At 34.7% G+C, this 21,545-nt stretch overlaps 2 protein-coding genes across 14 annotated transcripts; both read right to left on the bottom strand.

Moving 5' to 3' along the window:
* Positions 1-5,074: 5,074 nt before the first annotated feature.
* LOC114263562 (uncharacterized) lies at positions 5,075-21,081 on the bottom strand. Its single transcript, XM_082871220.1, has 7 exons — positions 20,797-21,081; positions 18,789-18,890; positions 18,206-18,343; positions 13,590-13,739; positions 5,736-5,835; positions 5,514-5,600; positions 5,075-5,373 (listed from the first exon to the last, which is right to left on the bottom strand). Exons 3-7 carry the CDS (start codon positions 18,250-18,252, stop codon positions 5,239-5,241), a joined length of 519 nt encoding a protein of 172 aa, XP_082727346.1. The 5' UTR covers positions 18,253-18,343; positions 18,789-18,890; positions 20,797-21,081; the 3' UTR covers positions 5,075-5,238.
* On the bottom strand, positions 7,074-13,583 carry LOC114280976 (syntaxin-132). Of its 13 annotated transcripts, none has more exons than XR_014330884.1 (13): positions 12,366-13,583; positions 12,002-12,098; positions 11,804-11,901; positions 11,429-11,521; positions 9,883-9,931; positions 9,499-9,587; positions 9,324-9,397; positions 9,195-9,237; positions 9,064-9,124; positions 8,885-8,910; positions 7,560-8,791; positions 7,417-7,439; positions 7,074-7,328 (listed from the first exon to the last, which is right to left on the bottom strand). XR_014330884.1 is itself a non-coding variant. In XM_082871219.1 (13 exons), the coding sequence occupies exons 1-12, from the start codon at positions 12,465-12,467 to the stop codon at positions 7,431-7,433; spliced, it is 819 nt and encodes a 272-aa protein (XP_082727345.1). In that variant the 5' UTR covers positions 12,468-13,583; the 3' UTR covers positions 7,074-7,328; positions 7,417-7,430. The 13 variants fall into 13 exon arrangements, 1 of the variants encoding a protein (XP_082727345.1); XR_014330885.1 differs by having other exon boundaries at positions 7,580-8,791; XR_014330886.1 differs by having other exon boundaries at positions 7,417-7,831; positions 8,714-8,791.
* Positions 21,082-21,545: the final 464 nt, after the last annotated feature.

Below are 21,545 nucleotides of genomic sequence, written 5' to 3'. Positions count from 1 at the left end.
TTGCTCGAATCTTTGGAATTTGTATACGCCGATCATTCAGTCAGTTATTCAACAACAAGGGTAATAATGACGGTTAACAAGGGTTTTACTAGTTATTCGAGTGGTCGTTTAGACAGTTAACCACCATGCACATATTCAGATGATTCAGATAAATTCAAATTCGATGAATGAATATTTTTTAATTATTAATAATGGTATCAAAATAAATAATTTGTAAAATGTGAAAGACGGAGAGGTAAAATATAATGATTGAATTATCAATGTACGGCTGTGGTGGATTTTGTAGTTTTTAAGTGAGAAAAAAAATATTAAATTTTGTGTTATATTATTTGTATATATAACATATACTAATGAATATATTTAACGATGTAAATTATTTTAATATTATTCAATTGCTAATGAGTTTTATATATATATATATATATATAATATTTTTATATTTACGATTCAAGATTCGGGTTGTTTAGTGTTTTTAGGAAAAATTAGTCTAAGGTCCCTCTCCTATTTTTAGTAATGGAAGAGATCCACAATATTATTTTATGATGTCTAAGGTCTCTCAACCCCACACCCATATATCATAGAAAAATTTGATTTTCTTAAATCAAATTGGCCTCTCCCTCTCTGTTCTTCCTTTTTATTAACGAAGAAAGCATTGAACTTGTCAATCTCATCCTCCAACAGCCTCACAAAATTGATCACCTCCTTCGTCACAACCTTTTTCGCTCCGCCGTTGTGCATTGTCTGTGTCCACCACCGTGATAAGGCATTCATACACATCAATTTAAAAGCCCGTGTAGGTGGTCACAAATGGTGCGTTGGTTTAGTTTGTCTTCACTCAACCTCTTTGTGTTGCCCCAATCGTCTGCATTCCAAATCGAGTTGAACACTCCCATTGCTTGGTCCTTCGAGAATGGTATGGCTCTGTGTTCCAAGTTTGCGTATCATCACTACTTTTCAGACCCATATGAGAGATACACAGAGAGAGAGAGAGAGAGAGAGAGAGAGAGAGAGAGAGAGAGAGAGAGAGAGAGAGAGAGAGAGAGAGGGGACTTACACAACTTGGCACTAGTTCTAGAGAATGGAGTAGGAGTGGAAGTCCTTGGTGGGGTGGAACTAAAGGAATTAGTCTTGAGGAGATCAAAAAGAATTCGTCAATTTGGTATCGGTTCATTTTCTTCTTCTTCTTCTTCTTCTCTCTCTCTCTCTCTCTCTCTCTTTGCATGCATAACTTCTATACGTATTTTCTTCCTATCTCTATGTTATATATACGATAGAGATAGCAATTTGTTAATCAGCTTCTCTTGATGTTGCCAACAAGATCTACACCATTTTTTTATTCTTTAATTGTTATGGGTAAGTGAAATCAGAAACATAAAAATAGAGATTTTATCACAGAAGCAAATGTATGTATTTAATCTATTTGTAATTAAATGTATGTAAATGCCAATTGCAATGATCAAAATGGGTTTGGTGGTTGTGTCGACAATTGTTGCTATTGAAGGAGCTTGAATTGAATTGCAGTGGTTGTATTGAAATAGATTTAATGTGGGTTATAAAGGGATTTTCTCTGGTTCGATCAAAAATACAGAGAAAAATCTAATACAGAGAAAATTCTCTCAACCACATTAACAAACAACATTGAACCCAATACCAAAACATCAGAGAAATTCTCCAATCTTTTCAGAATTTCTTTGGATCAGAATTTTGTCTGGATGTGGAAATTTTGTGAATTTTGTTTGGATTTCTGGTTTTGTATTACAGTTTTGCTGTGTGCCGTTGTTGTTATTGAATGAGCTTGATTGAATTGCAATGGTTGTATTGAAATGGATTTAGGGCTAGTTTGGCATGTACTAAATAAGTCAAAAAGTCAAAAAGTCACTATCTTATTTAAGTCACATCATCTTATTTAAATCACATCACCTCTCTAACACATCACATCAAACCCAACCCAAACCCACCAATAAGTCAAAAAGTGTATTTTTTTAGGACATCCCAAACCAACCCTTAATGTGGGTTTTAAAGAGATTTTCTCGGGTTTGGTAAAAAATATAGAGAAAATTCTAATCCAGAGAAAATTCTCTCAACCACATTAACAAACAACATTGAACCTAGTACCAAAACATCAAATAAATTTTCTAGTCTTTCCAAAATTTCTCTGGATCAGAATATTCTCTGGATGTGGAAATTGTGTGAATTTTCTCTAGATTTCTGGTTTTGTATTACTGGTTTTGGATTTCTGGGTTTAGTTTTCTCTGTATTGTTAAATTTTCTTTGGTTTGAACTTAGAGAAATTTGATTTTTCTCTAGTTTGAACTCAGAGAAATTCTTTGGAAAGTCTGGAATTTCTCTAGAGAGAATTTCTCTGGGAAGAATTTCTTTGGATTGAAATTTCTCTAGATCAATGTTGAGGGATCTTAGACATTATAAAAATATTGAATGTATTTTATGTTATAAATTTTTAATATCAGGGACCTAAAAAAAATCCCTTGTTTTTAGCTAGGCTTGGGCAAATTTTATTTAGATTTTTTAATTTTTTTTTCAAATCTGTTATGAATTCAAAATTATATTGTCCAAATCTTAAAAATTTTCAAACCGAGTCTGCATTACTCCAGTTAAGTCCACTCAAATTGTGTCCCTAGTTTCTATTTCCATAGACCAGCAAACTCTTACCACACATTTTCTTTCCATAATATTTTTGCAAAAATTATTACATGAGTCCGGTAATGTCACTCATCATGTGCTGGCCATCAAATAGTATTTGTGATTTTTCTATCATTTTTCTTATTTTGGGCTATATAATCATTTAATTCCACTGATAACCTAAAACTCCCGAAATATAACATAATTACTTCATTTTAATACTATTTATGTTTAAATTTTTTTCTTTATATCTATAAAAGTTATAAATAAAAACTCACTTGAGTATTTATTTTTCTCGACAACCACCTCTTGTAATCAACAATCACAACCGAATGCAACTAACCATCTTAGACCACCACCATTTGTCGAAAACTACCTCCAACGCTTAAAAATCACCTAATGCATATTTATAGTACCAAAATTACATTGTTCTCATATCCAAAAAAAAAAAAAAAAAAAAACCAAGTCTAATAAATATTGTACCAACTATTTGAGTCAATTGGAATGAATCTCATTTTCCATTTAGCTACAAATCTGAAAAATAATCAGAGTCATGATTTCTCAAATCAAGGTTTAACCAAAATGTTGCAACACAATGAAAACTCAAATTGATTTTTATTTATTTTTCATTAAATTAAATTAGGCTTTTAAATTTCTGAAGAGTACGGCATTAAAGAAACATCACAGAAACCTAACCAAATCCTATAACTGAGTTCCTCAATGAAACAAAGGACCAAGCAGGAAACAAACACCAAAAAGATCAATTCCCCCTTGTGTCTCACTCAAACCAATGCTCATACAAAAAAAAATTAAAAAATTAAAAAAAAAGAAAAAAAGACAAACCATCTGCCAAACTTCTTCTTCAGCTTCATCTGGATCATTGTATGTGATTTCTACTTGAGGTGATAAGCGCTGAAATCTTGTCATCTCTTTCAAAATCCTCATTCCTTTCCTAGCAATCGTTGGGTTCAATAAGCATTGTCTCCAGCATCGGTGATTCAGCTAATAGAAGCTTAATCAACTCCAACTCAGACCTCTTGCCAGAAAACCTTTGCATCTCCACTTCTCAAAGTTGATTTAAAGAGACATTCGACCAGTGTTGAATTTCTAAAATTTCTAGACCAGGATCAAGAGCAGTAGTTTCATTGATAAATGCCTGGGAAGAAGAAAACAGAACTGACTCAGCCTAAAAATTCAAAATAAACATTACAAATACTGGAAATAATAATGTCGGTCATTGCTTACTTGAATTGAAATTTTTACCAAGTTTGGGGAGCTTTGAATTAAGCAAAAAATAGCAGAGATCTCATCTTATTCCACAAAATAAATTTCAGACAACTTCAGAATTTTAAGGTAGCTCAAAGCCGTTGAAAGCCTATTTGATGCAACACCAGCAGCCATGTACTAGAAGTAAAAGAGAAAACAAATAAATAAATAAATAAAATCAAAGAAATATGGCTGAATAAGTAATTATTAAAAAAAAAAAAAAACCACAGTTCACTAAGCTAATCTCACCATAGCATAATAATAGTCCAATTACAGAAACTCAATAACAGGTATACTACCAAATAAGTATGCACGAATCATATGATTCTATGAGTACATATTCATGGTCTCATGCAAACGAGGTGTAGCTTCCACAAGGTGAGGGGCATTTTTGAAAGAAATAGAACTAATACGGCTTTCACAGCATAACAATCTAAGATTAGGAGCTGCAATTTCAAGGTGATCGAAACTGGCAGAGCTTTCAACTGTTAGTCACTCAAGTAGAGGGGAACGAGAGATTAACCTTGATAATATGTTGGTAGTAACACTACAAGAATTAACACTTTTGGCAACAAAAAAATTGGTCGCTAAAAGTCTATTTTTGGTCGGCAAAAGTTATCCGCGACCAATTTTTTTGGTTGCTACTTTGGTCGCCAATTGAGGGTCGGCAAAAGTAATTCGCGACCAAAATTGTGGTTGGTCGGCAAAAGTTGGATTTTGCCGACTAAATTTTTGGTCGCTAAATATTTAATTACCGCGACTAATTTATTTTGTCGCCAAAACACTTTGGTTGCAAAAAGTGATATTTTCCCGACCAAATTTCTTAGTCGCCAATTGTCACATTTCGCGACCAAAAATTTTGGTCGCCAATTATTACATTTCGCGACCAAATTTTTTGGTCGCCAATTATCACATTTCGCGACCAAAAAAATTGGTCGCCATTTGTGTCTTTTCGCGACCAAAACTTTTGGTCGGCAAAAGTGAGATTCCACGACCAAGAGCTGTTTTGGTCGGCAATACATGTATTTTTTGCGACCAAAACTCTTGGTCGGCAATTGTCATTTTTTGCAAAAAAAAATTATTTTGGATGTCGCAACTAATAAATTAGTCACCAAAGCAGGAAAACAATACACCTGTAATTCCTAATAATTCATTCAATCCATAATAAACCTATAATTTTAAAGCATCATTCAAATTAATTGAATCATTAACATTCGACACAATACATAAGGGCCCCACCTTGAGCCCTTAGGTTACTAGTGAAAATTTAAAGGATTTGTTTCAAACATTTCTCATCTATAAACAACTTCAGGATATCTTTTGAACAGTTTGTCATATGGAAGCCTGAAGCTCATCCGGGCTTACAGCAGTTCCATTTGGGGTATCATCAGGACGGAGCTGTGAAGAGACATCATCTATGGCAGAGTTTAGCTGCGCGATCTTCTCAGTCAGGATTTTGCGTGTTCTCTGTTCTCATCAAATCATATAAAGTGGATGAGAGTTCATATTGTCAACATGAATCAATGACAAGATCCCTAGTAAAAATTAAAAAATACACCAAATCTTTTGGCAGTTGCAGTTGCCAAAATGCAAGAGAAAGATCTCACCTCCAAGGCTTTCTCTTCATCATATATGAATTTTGGCAGCTTTCTCATCAAATCTTTCCTGTCTGCTCCTGCCAGTGCCTTGCTGATCTGTAAGGCAAATGAACCTCACAGCAACTATGTTATCCAATGAAATTTGAAGTACCGCATATCAAACAATCCGGAGATTTGACCAAATAAATCCAATTCTAATGGATAGACAACAGTTCAGGAATACACACATACCTGGGGTGCATATATACAACCTAGTGCTCCAACAACAATTCCACCCAAGACAAAGCCACCAACAAAGATACTTGCACTACTTGGTCTTCCACCATCCACACTGCACATGCACACAAAGTGAAAAATTGTCTTAGAAAAAATAAAGTTCAATCTGACAAGAAGTGACAACAAAATGCTCAAGAACTAAAACAGGATTCTTTGAAAATCATCATAGATGTAAAAGTTTAGAAACTATCTTTTGTAGTCAGCATCAGCAAGGTCATGCTTAATCTGAAATGGTAAGCAAGCATCAAGGGGACCAGAACCATGCCACAATAACTAAAAGGCAACAATTCATGCATGTATGCATTTGCATGTCCGTATGCATGAGAGAGAGAGAGGCAACTTGCATCAAATAACTACAGGGGGGGGGGAAATTAAATTATACATTTTTATATGATGTTCATATATATTTAGTTGAGATTCTGAGACCAACTTGACATTAATGTAATTTGCCACTAATCCAAAGTATTTCCTTACCGTTCTCTTCCTTTCTTTCCGTAGTTATGTCGTGTACTATATGCATATTCTTTATCAAATCTCTCTGTTCTTTTTGGTATGTCCTGGAACACAAGTGGTAGTTTAGTTACCTCCATTCTTGCAAAACTTGCCTCTGTGATTATCTGATGTTTGTAACTTGGTTACTCTATGTTGAAGATTAGATCATGAACTTGTAATGCATTCCCACTTTAATTCTCATTCAAACCAATTTCTATTTTGTTTTGTTGTAGTCCCTCAAGCATCAGACAGAAATTCATAATTGTAGTGTGTATTGATTTGTTTTTTCACCTTTCATAGAATTTCATTGCTTATGTTTCTGTTCAATCATAACTTGCTTTCTATGCAAATTTCACTACAAGAAATTTGATTTTTAGCGGCGTTTTAAAAACGCCACCATATGCTTGAAAAACGCCACAATAAGTTTTTGCAACGTTTAATATTTTCGTTGTAGATACGGCCGCCGCAATATCTTAGCAGTGTTTCAAAAACGTCGCTAAAAACATTTGACGGCGTTTTTCAAAACGTCGCAAAATCTTTAACAGCCATCTACTTTTCCGTCACAATTAATCTATGATGTAATGATGACGTCATTCAGTGGCATTTTTTGAAAAACCGCCACCTTTTTTCATTTTTACTACTTACCTCAGATGTGATGTCATGATGACAACATGTAGTGACATTTTTTTTGAAAACGCCATTTTTTTTAATAAGAATACAGCCCAATTAATTGAGAATTTAACTAAGAATAGAGATTGAGAATTAACTGAGAATTTATATAAATTTAATTAGGAACAGAAATTGAAAATTAACTGATAATTAGTATATAATAAAACAGATTGGCTCAAATTTAAATTACAATGCCAAATTGAAAACCATAAAAATTCTAGTTTATCTCCTTAGATATTTAACCCTACAACTTTCCAAATCTCAATCATATACTGTCAAACAATTTGAATTTTCTTCAAATCACCCCCTCATTTTTGTTATTTAGTGCAAATCTTCAAATCTTTACTTTGCAACCAGCAGAAGTCAGTTTGTTGACACTATAATAGCCTGTTCAAAAATAAAATGAAAATGTGAGCACATCCAATCAACAGATAAACAAACTTACAACCAAAAAAAAAAAAAAGGCAACACTTACTTGCACCAGTTCAATTATAAAGCCTGCACCCAAATTTGCAAATTCAGATCCAGAGAGAAGAAATAGTTAGCAAGATTATACAAGTTACTCATTCATGGGCCAATGCTTATTTAAGGAACAAGCTGGCCAATTTTAGAAATTACACTGCAGAGTGGAACATCACCAATTTCTCTCTCCCTCGAGATGATATCCCCAAATTCAACCTCACAAAATAAGTGAAGGAAACAACAAATTAAGTCAGAAGGAGGAGGAAGACCAGAAGCCAAACTCATAAAAGTGAACTATTGAGAAAAAAAAAAACAAACCTCAAAAGACCAATGGTGTCGGTCTAGTGAAGGAACGTCCTTGAGAATGAACAATTGCCATTGAGCCTAGTTGGAGATTAGTCACACTTTCACCTACAGTCTCCACAATTCTAAGAAGGGACAATATAATTGAAATTGACTTGTGGTGTTCGATTAAATATTAAAAGTGACCTGAAAGTTAGTTAATTGAATATTTATGCCAATGTGACATTCACCTAGTCATTAAAAATTGTCTTGATTGTTCAAAATTATCTTTATCGGTTTGTAACCGAGATAAGTTAGTTTGAGGGTTCCAATATTAGATTAAATATTAAAAATGAGTCTAGAAAATTTAGTTTGAGTCGATTTTTTTTTCAACAATTCTTGGTTTAAGCATATAATACATCTTATTTTAATAACTCAATATAATAATAAAAAAAAAAAATTACCTTAATGTTTATGGTGCTTTTTGTCAATCAATAAAAATATTTATAAATATTAAGAGAATTATATTTGAACAAATTCTAACATAAATTTTTTACTTTAAAACTCTAAGACCTACACATTTTGTTTGATTTTATCTACATCGCTAACCTTTGGAGGTTTAATGAATTTTTTTTTTTAATGGAATCTCAGTTTGCTATAATATAGATATATAGATTGGAATATCGATGCATATAAAATTATTAAACATTAAGAAAAAAAAATATATGAAAGATGTAGGTTAATTCCTATATTTTAGTAGTATCAAAATTCAAATTCAAATTTATATTTTAGTAGTGACTTCTTTTTTCTTTCTTTTTTAGTAGTAGTCTCCACAACTCAACAGTCAACCAGACATAGAAGGAGGATCAAATTAAGTTGAAATTATCTGTAGCCGGATGTATTAGACAAAACACATACGTAAAAAGATAATTAAACTGGTGACTAGTTACAATTTAGTTCACGAGACTTGTTCACAACCAGAAACACATGTAGTATGGGAAATATGGTAAAAGTAGAAAAGGTAGTACCTGCCCTCTTCCCATTTCTTGAATAGCTTTGTGGAATATTTGTTCACTGTTACAGGTTTCTATCAGGTGGTCGATTGTCTGATACAGTCAAAAAAAATTTCAGTTAGGATAACATCCATAGTTCCATTTCACCATTACAGCCCAAATATTGATCTCATTATTTTGGCTCACTTCTTCATCTGGTCTGGTTCCTGTGACTGCTCAGTCATCTCAAAATTAAAACACAAAGTGAAACATAGCCAATAAAAACAAGATCAGCCAGCAACAAGCAAAATGATTACGAAAGACATCATTCCAACTTCAAATTTTAACCGTAATTTTTGTTTATATGCAGACAGCAATATTCAGACCTGTTATGAGCCTTCGCTCCACGACCTCACGGTATTCATCTTGGATCCTTTGTCTCAGAGTCTAATCAAGGAAATTCAGTTAGTGAATGAAAAGAAAGCAACTACCAAAATGAATATATATCCAAATATACCTGAAATTCAATCATTAGGTCCCTGAACTTTTTTGTCAACGCACTGCGTTGCAAGAAAATAATTAAATATGATTCTAAAACAACAAAAGTGCAATAATCTGAAATTCATATGCTGCAGAAGAAACACACTTTGTCATATTTGTCCTTGATCGATCAACACTTGTTCCCTTTCCACATCCAGGTTTCTGTCGATTGGCTAAGTTCTAAAGAGAAAGAAGAGGGAATCAGTACACACTGCCATACCAGGCTAACTACCATCAGATAACATTTTGATAGACATAAAAATAAAGGAATTAAGAAATACATCTTTGCTTATTGCTTCTAATTTTGCTTTGACATTTCGTGCAATCTTTCCCACTTCATCAACATCTTTCTCCATTCGCTTTTTGATTGCTGAAAATGAGAAATCAGATCAGATTGTTGCAGACGAAGAACTACAGCAAATATGAGCAGTTAGCTAACTAAACCTAAAATTTTGTCAACCAGTTACTGAAAAGGATAAAAAATTTTCAACCAGTTGCTGACTAGGCCAATATCACTACATAACTAGCTAAGATAATCTAAACTGCATTACTCAGCATGCCACTGATGCACAGAGAATGTGGCAATGAGATACAAGTGCGTGATAATCACCTTGCAACTAAAACATTTCAGCATAAGACTGAAAGAAATAAAACAAGGATTTGACCTTTCATGGATGAAGCTTTTGTAACGGACTTTGACTCCTCATTAGCATCCTGTAGGAAAGGGCTCACATTTTGAGTTTCTAAAGTTAAATTAAAGTATGATTTCCAGAAAGAGAAAAACAAATATTGCATCATTTGGTTCATGCAAAGCCATGAATAAGCATATAACCCATGCTTAGAGAACTTAGGCCATGTTTGTTTGGGTAGACATGAGCTTGGGATTGGACTAATAGTCTAATAAAATTATTAATTTGATGTTTGGTTAAACAATTGAAGTACGGACTAATTATTTTAAACTTGACTATTAGTTAAGATAGGATACATAACCCAACGGATTCGTAATCCCAGGACTATTAGTCATGAGAATGCTAATCCAGTCCGCCCAAACAAACATGGCCTTAATTTTCTTAAAATTCAGTTGTACACAAAATTAGGTACTTGTACTACAGCTGCTACGGTATGAATGATAACAAATGCTGAAATCAAGATCAGTAAGGTTTAAGAGAATTGAAGGTCTTCTTTTTGTTTGTTAAGAAGAGAGATAATGAAGATCTTATTCTTGATTCATGCAACACTACAACAACAATAAGACAAAACACCAGTATAGTAAGGAAGAGTTTCACTGACGTATGAACCAGAAAGCTACAATAAACAGCATATCTACAGGTCTCCTAGTCCCTGCAGGATAACAATAGCTCTTGCTTCTGCTTGCTTCTAGTTTTTCTTCTTTTTTTTTTTTTTTCATATTGCTTTCGTACCCAAAATGATGATAATAATAATAATAATAATAATAATAATAATAATAAAAGGGGCAACTCATATTCCACTTTATAATCGATTTTTGAGATACAAAAAAATGAGATACAAAAAAATTGAAGTAATAATTCTATGAATAAAGCATCAAATAATGAACTGTAAAGGCAGATTAAAGCTTATGGAAATTAATGCATCCAAAACAATAAACATGGGTTTTCAAGGAATAAAGCTACAGATGAGAGGTTAAAAGAGATTCGATACCTATCACCAGCAGAAAATAACCAGGAAGAAATAGATTCCCCTTAAGCTCATTATTAAACTTGGATTACAAAATGAGAAAAGGGAGGATGAAAACCAATAAAGCTTTCTATGTTTTGTTTTTGTTCAATAAAATTCCTTGAAAACCTCAACACATTTCACCAAGAGAGAGAGAAAGGGAGGAAGTTAGATACGATAATCCCTCTCTTGATAATAATAATTGTGACATCACCCCTTCTTGGTATCAAAAGAGGCACCTCAAGTTTCATCAACTTGGTAAACTGCACCCAAAAAAACATGGAAAAAGGCCTTTAGCATCGCTTGGTATTTCCTAAAATCATTTTTGATGATGCAAAGTGATATGCCCTCAATATAGTACTATACAATCCATATTTAAACAAACATAGAAAACAGATAAATAAAATGGCAATTCTACAAGCATGTTTTTAAGCATGAAGACAAGTGCATTTTGACACAAATGGGTGTAGCCCCACACATCCACATATATGCATCCAAACAAAGACATTCACAAACCTGAGATGTCTTCAGCTCCAGTTCCTCCCATTCTAAAGATGAATTACTTCCTTCAACTATACCAGTTCCAGCATAAATTAATGCAACAAGTCCCTATCCAAATTGGTCAGCACACATTACTTTGGGAATGACATCACTACGAAATCACGGACAGTTATAGAGATTTTTGAAATGAAAGTATATCCATATACAAAAATAACCCCATTGCTGTTACTGTCAGTGAAAACCATTTCAATAGTTCTTTTGGTATATAGCTTAACAGAGAAAAAAGGAAAAGAAAGGCAGAAACTACATTTTTAGTGTACTGTCAAAAGTTGAAGTTTTGATGACAAATAATATAGATTTCAGCGAAAGATGTAGCAGTAAGTGGCTCACCCTTCCCACCAAGGCTGACCTTATTCCAACAACAAACTCACTTTCTCCTCCTCCAAACCAACCAACCAGGCCAGCATACATTCCTCGGTCAAACATATCTGTACAACATAATTAATATATACTTCACTTACATAGGTTAATTCCTACATTTTACAGATCTTGAGTGAACTTAGCGAATCCAAGTCAGAAAACCCTTACCTTGAGCCCTAGATCGATTTAGATCAGAAGGATTCGAACAATCCCGAACATATACGCTCAAGTAAAGAGGAAGAACAAGCTTTTCTAGCTCAAGTAACTTCGCATCTCCACCAAGAAAGACAGACACTTACAGATCATACATAAAAATCGATTTTACATAAAAAAATAAAAAAAAAATAAAAATAAAAAAAACCTTTATCCAAACCCGATCTACCATGAAATTTACAGATTTATAAAAGCATAAACCTTTTCTCATACCTGATCTACCACGTATCTAATTTCAACCAGATCTAGCAAAAAACAGAACCAAAAAAAAGAAGAAAAAAAATTATGAAATTAGAGATCTAGAGAACAGATTTGATACCTTAAGGGCCTGAGGAGCAACGTCCCAACCCAAACGTGGTCTCTTTCTGGGACGACGATCCATGTGCGCGTGTGGAAACTCGATCACACGTTCCATCTCCATGATCGAACACAGATAGATCCAAACAGAGTTTAGAGTGAGAGAGAGATTTGCAGAGAGATCGAAGAGAGAAGAAGAGAATCGAAGAATGATAATGATCTGATCTGAGATGAAGAACAGATCGAGATCGAGTTCGAGTTCGAGTTCGAGTTCGATGAAGAACAGCTAGAGCAAAGCCCTAGAGCGACAGAGATCGATTTTTGACCGAGGAATGTAGATCGATGTTCGATTGCGAGAGAGATGAGCGGTGTGTGAGAGAGTGAGAGGGAGTGAGATCTGTGAGAGTGAGATATGAGTGTAAGAATGAGAGAGACGGACCATGGCGGAGATACGAGCGTGAGAGAGTGAGATCTGTTAAGTGACTTTCTTTATTTTTCCTTTTTTTATGTAAAACACGAAAAACACAAAAAAAAATGGCTTTTTTTTGAAACGATGTTGTATAAACGTTGTTGTATGTCAATTTTCTTGCAGTGTTTTGTCTTAGACTATGTGATGGAGATGGCTCAACTGTTTGGCCAATTTATCTTTTTCCTAAGATCCATCAAGAAAACATAATGGTAACAAATTCTTATTGCTGAATGTCTCAATTTTCAAAATTATAGTCAAATAATATCTCATTCTAATTAATTTTTCAAAAACATAAGCCAAGTAAGATTTCATTTTGACATTTAATCTGGAAAAAATTTGGGCCTATGTGTAATATTAGATGGCTGTTGTTAACTGACAACTAGTATTCGTTTTTTTCTTTCTGAAAGTGCATAATTTCAATAGGTCCAATGTTTGAATTTGCAAAACATGGGCATCCAGAATCTGGTGCATAATTTAATGTTTTAATAGTATATACAATGAAATTCTATGAAAGGTGAAAAAACAAATCAAAACATGGGCACCATAAAAATTAAATTATACATCAAATAACTAGGAAGTGCAAGTATATAGTTATACATTTTTATTTTCTTCATTCAAGTTCACATGTTTACTTACCACAAAAAATTAAATTAATATTATTCACATTCTTGCTACAAGCAACTATTTTCAGTGAAAGCGCATCAAATCAATCCCCAAACAGATAACTGCAACATTTAGAGGAATTATAGTGTAATTATATATGAATCTTTTACTTACATCCCATGCATGCTGGATGTAAAATCTGAACTGTTAGTTGCAGGAACGTTTCCTTGAAGCTTATTCCTATCCAGCCGAAGTTCCTCAAGGTATTTAAAATTGCCAAGTTCAGAAGGCAGCTTTCTAGTCAACCCATTGGATTGAAGGTTCCTGAAACAAGAAAAGCAAAATCTCAAACCAGAAGCAAACACATAAACTCAATTGAAGAAACAAAATGTCAAACACCATTTACATTTTCACAAGGCTGGTCAAGCTCCCAAGCTCGGAAGGAATTGGACCTGATAGTTGATTATTTCCCAAATCCAAGACCTTTAGGTACTTTAACATGCCACTTAGCCAATCCAAATATAAGGAGGATAATCATTTTTGTATTGTTAATAGGCAATGAAAAGTCCAAAAGCCAAAATGATGATTATGACACTAGTGCTAAGGAACTCATTTCTTGATAAATGATAACCCAATAGGCCTACCAAGACACACACTAAATTCAAATCAATTCCCACTTCCAATATGTTTGTTTGAATTTAAAACAAATTTAAGAGTCTGTTCAGAAGTACTATCAAGATTTTGCCACATAATTTCAGACTACACAGCAAAAAAATAAATTTGGTTGTATTCTAAGAAAATCTTATGTGGAAACTAATTTTCTAATTTGGTGATTGATGGAACTTACTTATCATTTGCTTTTCCAAGTCAATAAACAACCATATGAAGGTCTTCTTCTTTTATTTATTTATTTATTTTTTTTATCAGCAAAAAAAGAGGAACCTTTATAGATGGAAAATCATACAAGATATGAGATTACATCAAATAAAGGGAAGGAGTTTGGTGAGGAACCAAACCCGAAAGGAAAAAAAAAAAGCAGAAGAATAGAACACAGACAAAGAGAACCAAAAACAGAACAGAAAACTGAACAGAACAAGCACAGCAGACACAGTAGAGAGGAAGGCAAACTTTGCATACATGGACCTTACACAGCAGATTCATCCATAAATTTCCAGCAGCCCACAAATTTCCAGCTCAAATCAGTTTAACAACTCAGCAAAACAAGATTTCCAACAAACATAGCAGAGCACAGCACAACAAAGCAAATTTCAGCCCAACAAACACAGCACAGCAAATTTCAGCACTCCACCTTATATCAGTTCAGAGCAGTTCTGCTTTCCACATTAAGAAACAATATATTAAAAAAAAAAGGGGTGTGATTGAAGCAAGAATGTCAAGATGGGTGATTCCTGTTAGATCAACAGCCATGTGGGATATAATCTAATTGCTTTCCCCTCTCATTCACCTTCCAAATGTTCTTTGTCAATAAGTTTGGCTAGTTCTCCTAGGTGGTTCCATCTTTTGAGCACCAAATTGAGGCACATCATCACCTTATTTGAATTCTTGAATAAAAAATATATTATTGACGTGCGATGGTAGGGGGAGAGGGGAAGAGAACAATGGAGAAGAGAGAATATGATAGAAAAAAAAGAGAGGAAGAAGATGGGCAGAGAAGAGAGAAGAGGGAAATTAGGTAAAGTCATTTTTTGGTGTAAAATGATTGTTTTATGAGAGGGCAATTACAAATTCAACATTTCTGTTAGGTTTGTTGGTGAACTAACTATGTCAGTGAAGCTCAATATAATTTCATGAAACTAGTGGGACTTGTTCTAATAAACCCAAACCTTATGAGAGAGCAGTGTAATTTACCCATTAAGTAACTTAGCAAAGTATGCTGGCCCATTATCCAGTAATTAGAACTGTATAGGATGAGTCAATATTGTGTTTTATTCCAAGTTTTAATGGTTTGTTGCAATTTTATCTTTTCAAGTAGTTCAAGCTGAGAGAGTGAGGTCGTTGTTGATTTCATGATTATAAGGATCAGTATTAAAGTGATTGGAAGGTTATTCCGGGTAAGAGAGTGAGTGAGATCATTGTTGAATACGGGATTGGTCTTGTGATTAAATGCATCTATTTTCTTTATCCTTACTTATGGCTCCACAAGACAAGCTGCAACACTCAGTTATGACTCTTTAAGTAATTCATTCTGCTAACCATAGGTGCTGCGACGATTCAAGTATACTTAAAAATGTCAATGGATTAGTTACCGTATAGGTCAAGTGGGTGGGTTATTAGTCTATGAGGAATTTTCATCTTATACCTAAGAGAATGTACAAATGTAGGGAAGTACATTACATTATAGGTAAACTTGACCAAACTAGCTGTTGTTAGCCTTAAACTTAGAATGCTAATTCTCTCAAGCTGTGTTTGGCTATTGGATCTGTGTAGGGGTTTGTGGAGGGAAAAATAAACTTGACCAAACTAGTTGTTCCTATGTGTACTTCTCTATGATGAGTATGTATATGTATTTTAATTATTTGTTTAATGAAAGTTGAAGTTTTTATAATTATTGTAATACAATTGCACAGTTGAAAGCCAATGCCAGAGTGGTCAAATCGCAGTGTATATAATGCATATGTATGTGTATGCTTATGCACCAGCTGGGGAAAATAACACAAAAAAAAAAACTCCACTTCATTCAGCTATAAAGGCCACTAAATTACAACATGATCAGAAACTTAACGTGCTTAACTATATCAGCAATCTTTTGTAGAGCTTGATGATGAGACTTCGCATCAGCTTATAGAATCGAATGAGCAAAAATGACATATCAGAAAAGCATAAAAGCATGAAGATCATTAAAAAATATCATTTGGTGGGAAAAATATCACACAAACAAGAGAGAATAAAATGTAGCATAAATGAAAGGAAGTCCAACTTATTTGCTATCACGCTGGTCAATCCCCAGTGCCAACCTAACCTTGTTCAAAGCAGCAGAAAAATATAGAAGACCCTAAACCTCAATATTAAAAATTTATTTGGTCTATTCTACTTAAAACAAACCAACTTCTACAAATGCCCTATGAATACAAATGTAAAGCAACAAATAACTGATCCACCATGAGGAGAAGACCTTCACAGGTAAGGCATAAAGATCAGATCAGATAACACTAATGGACAATCACAAATTGAGAGTGAATTCCTGTACTTCTTGTAACCTGTACTTCTTGTTTCCCATGAAGAGAGTGAATTCCATAGTCACGGCACCAGATATGGCTGTGTTTTTCATGGCGGCTAACGCACGGACCAAGCAGGTAAAGGGTGGAAACGTGAGGATATCACTGCAGTCTGGTCAGGTTGGCGATTCAAGGTTAAATTTGGAGGGTGTCGAGGGGTTTCCGGCACCAGAGTTCAAGTATAGAGTAGCGGTGAGTAGGTCAAAGAAGCCCATGCTGGATACAATCCCAGAAGAGCCTCTTTGTTTGAGCAGAAAATCTATGTACCATGAATTTTTATTTCGAAACTCACCTCAAAAGTGAGGTTAGTCAAAAATTGTTGTCAATGTTATATAGAAGGAAAATCACTAGTTGTCTAATACATCAGGTAGGAAGCACCCAAGGCATCTAATCCATAGTTGATGGGACTTGATTAGGAATCCAGTGGATCCCATATAATCATGTTTGGTTGGTAAAAATAACATGGTACTAATTGTCCTTAGGATTATGAATCGCTCACATTGTGGGATTAGCATTTCCATGAAGTGGGATTGTGAATCCAATCCTATAAAATTGGATGTGAAAAGACTAGTTTGTTGTACTTTACAACAACAAAGCAACCTTTTAGACAAGGATTTTGTTGAAGTGTGTCCCTAGGGCATGAGTTTACAAGTTTAAAAAGAATGCACATTCTGCATGACTTAACGTGTGCCTTAAAAGGCACACATCAACTACACTAGTAATCTCATCACTCAATCCCATTGCACTTGTAATCTAACTCAACTTGATCCAACAATCAAACATGGCCTAAATACACCCACTTAATTTTTCTACACACTTGCTACAGCGATCCTAATCATTGTACTCTATGAAATGCTAGCAGTTGATCCGTATGTACGAGATAAAAGGAGAATGAAAATCAAAATAATATTTCATAAATTATTTAGGGAAAGGAGGTTGGTATATCTGAATAATCAAACCTTGTGTCCTGGCTTCCATATAGGAATAGGAAGGAGTAAGCCTTGCCTCCTACTCTGGATATTGGAGTGTAGGGAGGTGATCTTCTTGCATCCTATTCCTGTATGTGAAAGTGAAGGGAGGGTGTTCTGCTACAAGTTCAAGTTTACTGTTTTATGGCACGACTTAAAACAAGAGATACAACAGATGGCGCACAAAGCTATGAGGTCCAAGGTAAATACTAGATTTGGATTTTTCGCTTCATGAAGGAATCCAAAGCAAATGAGACAATTAGGAAGAGACTTGTAGTAAGGCATGGTCAGTTTGAAAGAATCAGCAAAGAGAATGTGTACGCAAACGGAGTGAAGCCAGTGTGTTCGTGCTTGTTAGTCCTAGCTTTCACCAATGCAACGCAGACCTAACCTTTGTGCTATGTGCAAAGTCACTGCTCTAGCTAGAACTGGTGTGTTTTTGCTTTTTAGTCCAAAAATTTACCAATGCACTAAAAAATAAATAAATAAAACCTATTTTTTATTAAAAAAACAAAACTAGTCAAACAGATTGTTCTTCCTTTACAATTAATCTAAATATAAATAAAAAAATCTTCACAGAACATACCTATGAGACTCATGGAATAAGCCTCCAAGCTTGATGCATGATATCATTGTTTATAAAATGGCGCAAGGACCACATCAGGCTGTAGCTTTCTAGTTCTCCTGATGACGATTTGAGATTAAGTGAAGAAACGATCCTTTGCTACAACAAAGTGATAATTTTCTCAGTCAGACCCCCTAAAAAGTGTTGACCGAAGGAGAACTTAAACCTTGTCATAGAATGTACACAATTTTCCCAGATTCAGATCATTATGCAGAAAAAGAGAAGAAATTAATCTCCCAATTTGGTTGGTTTTCAAAATCTATTATGTTATTTTTTCTTCAAAAAAACTAAAAACTAGTTTGGGGAAAAAATTGACCAAAAAAAAAAAAAAAGAAACTCATAATTTCATATGATTTCCACTTTTTTGGGACAATTTGTTTTTTCAAAAATTTGAAGAAAAAAATTTGGTATTTATGTTCATCAAATTAACTTTTATTTTTCCAAAAAAAAAAAAAATAATAGGAAACATATTCTGAAAATGAAACCAAACAAGGCAATAAATCTTCAAATTAGAAATATCACACAACATGAGGGAGCTTAGTACCTGCATAATGTAGTCCAGCTTCACCATACTATATGTAACACTCATCATGGCAGCATAATCAGTGTGTTCTGGTTTCGGAAGCTCAGAAGATACGGTTTCCTCCTGAAGAAAAAAAGAATCACAATGTTATAATTCAAACCGGAAACTAATCTCAAATAAGAGTTCTAAATACCTCTGCAGGTGGTGTTTGCGACAAGAAATTGTTGCACATCAATCAAAAATTAATAATTTGGCCAATTTCAAGCTAGATAGTCTTTTCTTTTACATTTTTTCCAAAAACAAATTTTATTGAAGCCCTTTGGATTTAATATATAACCAAAATCTAGGCATGAAATGCAGTGGAAGTAGACGAATAAATGCAAATAATTAAATCATCAAAAATTGGGAACAATCATTGCAAGTGGAAACAATCAGCTCAAATTTTGCAAATAGCAAACCATGTAAAGAGACTAAGTTATTTCTGCAAAAGGTGGGCGAGCGTTGCCAACCACCACATTAATACCATGTCACTCCAACAGAAAGATCTGACATCATTAAGCTGTTTATTAAATTATTTGTCATGTTTTATTTAGTTGAAAATCTCCCCTTACGCACTCTACTATACGGCAATGGGCAAGTTCACTCCGGGCTCCCCTTTCACCATGAGATCAAACAACTATATTATTGGGAAGTAGTACACCATAGTTCTAGTCCTAGGATTCCATATCGTTCATTGTCTTAGAGCTCCCAACTATGAAGATCTTTTCTTGAGCTAGTCAACAATTTGTGGATCCATGGTTTGTCTTTCTCCCAACAAGCCAAAAAATTTACCAGCCAAGCATGATAGATCAGAAGCCATCATATCTGTTGGCCACAACATTAAAACACAAAATAATTGCACCGAAAAATTGGGATGACCATTAACTTCAAACCCAATTAGCACCAAGAGACCTTGGTGCCTCAGTGTGCCTAGCACCTCAAATAAATGTATCACAAGTCAAATTGCAGCAATGAACATTCTAGAAAGATATCCACCCCAAAACAAATACTCGTCTCTCAAGAATATCGAAATTAACAACCCCATGTCAAATCCCAAACAACCCTAATTCAAGTAAAGTAGGTGTGCAAGCAAGCATCTAAATAACAAAATCGTATACCTTGTTTATCTATTTCATACTCTCGTTCTAAGAAGTACAAACAAGGGAATGGATATGGGCATTGGTAGGAATACGAGACAACGATTTTAAACAATTAGAATACGGACACAGCAGGAACACAGAAAATGTTAGCCCATTGTAATACGGACACAGCAGGAACAATTAGAATACGGACACAGTAGCCCAAACCCATTTGCCACCTTACTAATGTTAGCCCATTGTATCTTCAAGAATCTTGCACAGAAAATGAGGTGGATCAACAGGTAGTTGCTTCATCAAATTTGGACTCTGTTTTGTGCAATACAGTTTCTTGTGATGATTCTAATTCAGAATTCCTCAATAGTGTTATTGACTCTTCTATGGTTGCAACATCCAAAAACAGTCTGCATATTGCTGATGCTACCACAGTCCCATTGTCTTCAGATCAACATGACCAAGATTCAGAGTCAAAATCTGCCCAGAAGATTAATGCTATTGAGATTGCAAAAGATACTGTATCTTCACCTACCCATCATAATGCAGAGCTAAAAATGCATATTGCTGATGCTACCACAGTCCCATTGTCTTCAGATCAACATGACCAAGATTCAGAGTCAAAATCTGCCCAGAAGATTAATGCTATTGAGATTTACAGAAGACACTGTATCTTCACCTATCCATCATAATGTAGAGCTAAGAACTCCATTGGAACAAAAGGTTGAGTTACAAGATGATCAACTTGATGTGGAATCATGGGGTGAGCAAGATTCAGAATCAAAATCTGCCCTTCAGATTAATGTTATTGAGAAAGCAATCTCAAATAATTAAAAGGCTAGAGAGGGAGAGAGCGAGAAACAGAGAGAGAGACAGACAGACCGAGAGTGAGAGAGAACCTGTGAGGATGCGGCGGCGGCGGCGGTGGTGGCGCTAGCAGTGGCGTGCGACGTTGGTCTGAGATGAGGTGAGATTGGGTGAGGATCTTCTAGAAATGAGGAGTCCATTAGACAGAGGGCGATGGCGATTTGCGGCGGTGGCGATGTGCGATGGACTTGAGTAATGGTGGTGAGGGACTTCGGTGAGCTACATAGAGTGGGCACCGATTGAGAGAGAGAACACAGAGAGAGGGAGAGGGCAGACCAACATGGACACAGAGAGGGGGCTAGAGACAGAAGAGATTAGGGCTTTTTTTTCTTTTTTTTTTCTATTTTCCTGTACAAAACGACGTTGTTTTAAAAATGGCGACCAAATTTTTTTGTCGCAAAAAAAACTCAATTCCCGCCTCTATAAAAATCAAATTTTCCTCTCAAATTTTTGGCGACCAAAAGACTATATTAGTCGCAGAAAAGGTACATTCGCCGACAAACTTTTTTAGTCGCCAAATCTCAATCAACGGCGACTAAAATATTTGTCGCTAAAAGTACAAATTTGGCGACTAATTTTTTTTTGGTTGCTGAAAATAAGTTTTTGGCAACCAAATTTTTGGTCGCCAAAAAATATGTGACCTTCCGCGACCAAATTTGTAGTTGGTTGGCAAAAGCATACCACTTTCTGCGACCAACTCATTTTTTGGTCGCCAAAATATAACCTTCTGCGACCAATAATATTTGGTCGTCAAAAATAATGATCATTCGCGACTAATTAA

The sequence above is a fragment of the Camellia sinensis genome, chromosome 5 (genome assembly GCF_055761805.1).
Source record: "Camellia sinensis isolate YWXY chromosome 5, ASM5576180v1, whole genome shotgun sequence".
NCBI classification, from domain to species: Eukaryota; Viridiplantae; Streptophyta; class Magnoliopsida; order Ericales; family Theaceae; genus Camellia; species Camellia sinensis.
The sequence above is the reverse complement of the archived record's forward strand: the minus strand, read 5'-3'. Positions and strand labels throughout refer to the sequence as shown.

Coding starts and splice junctions, on each gene's coding strand:
- LOC114280976 (XM_082871219.1), bottom strand. CDS start 12,467: ATGGAGATGGAACGTGTGATCGAGTTTCCACACGCGCACATGGATCGT. Junction 12,099..12,365: donor TTGCTCCTCAGGCCCTTAAG/GTATCAAATCTG, acceptor GGAGATGCGAAG/TTACTTGAGCTAGAAAAGCT. Junction 9,398..9,498: donor TAGAAGCAATAAGCAAAGAT/GTATTTCTTAAT, acceptor CTTTCTCTTTAG/AACTTAGCCAATCGACAGAA.
- LOC114263562 (XM_082871220.1), bottom strand. CDS start 18,252: ATGATATCATGCATCAAGCTTGGAGGCTTATTCCATGAGTCTCATAG. Junction 5,601..5,735: donor GTTGTATATATGCACCCCAG/GTATGTGTGTAT, acceptor TTTGCCTTACAG/ATCAGCAAGGCACTGGCAGG. Junction 5,374..5,513: donor ATGAAGAGAAAGCCTTGGAG/GTGAGATCTTTC, acceptor TGATGAGAACAG/AGAACACGCAAAATCCTGAC.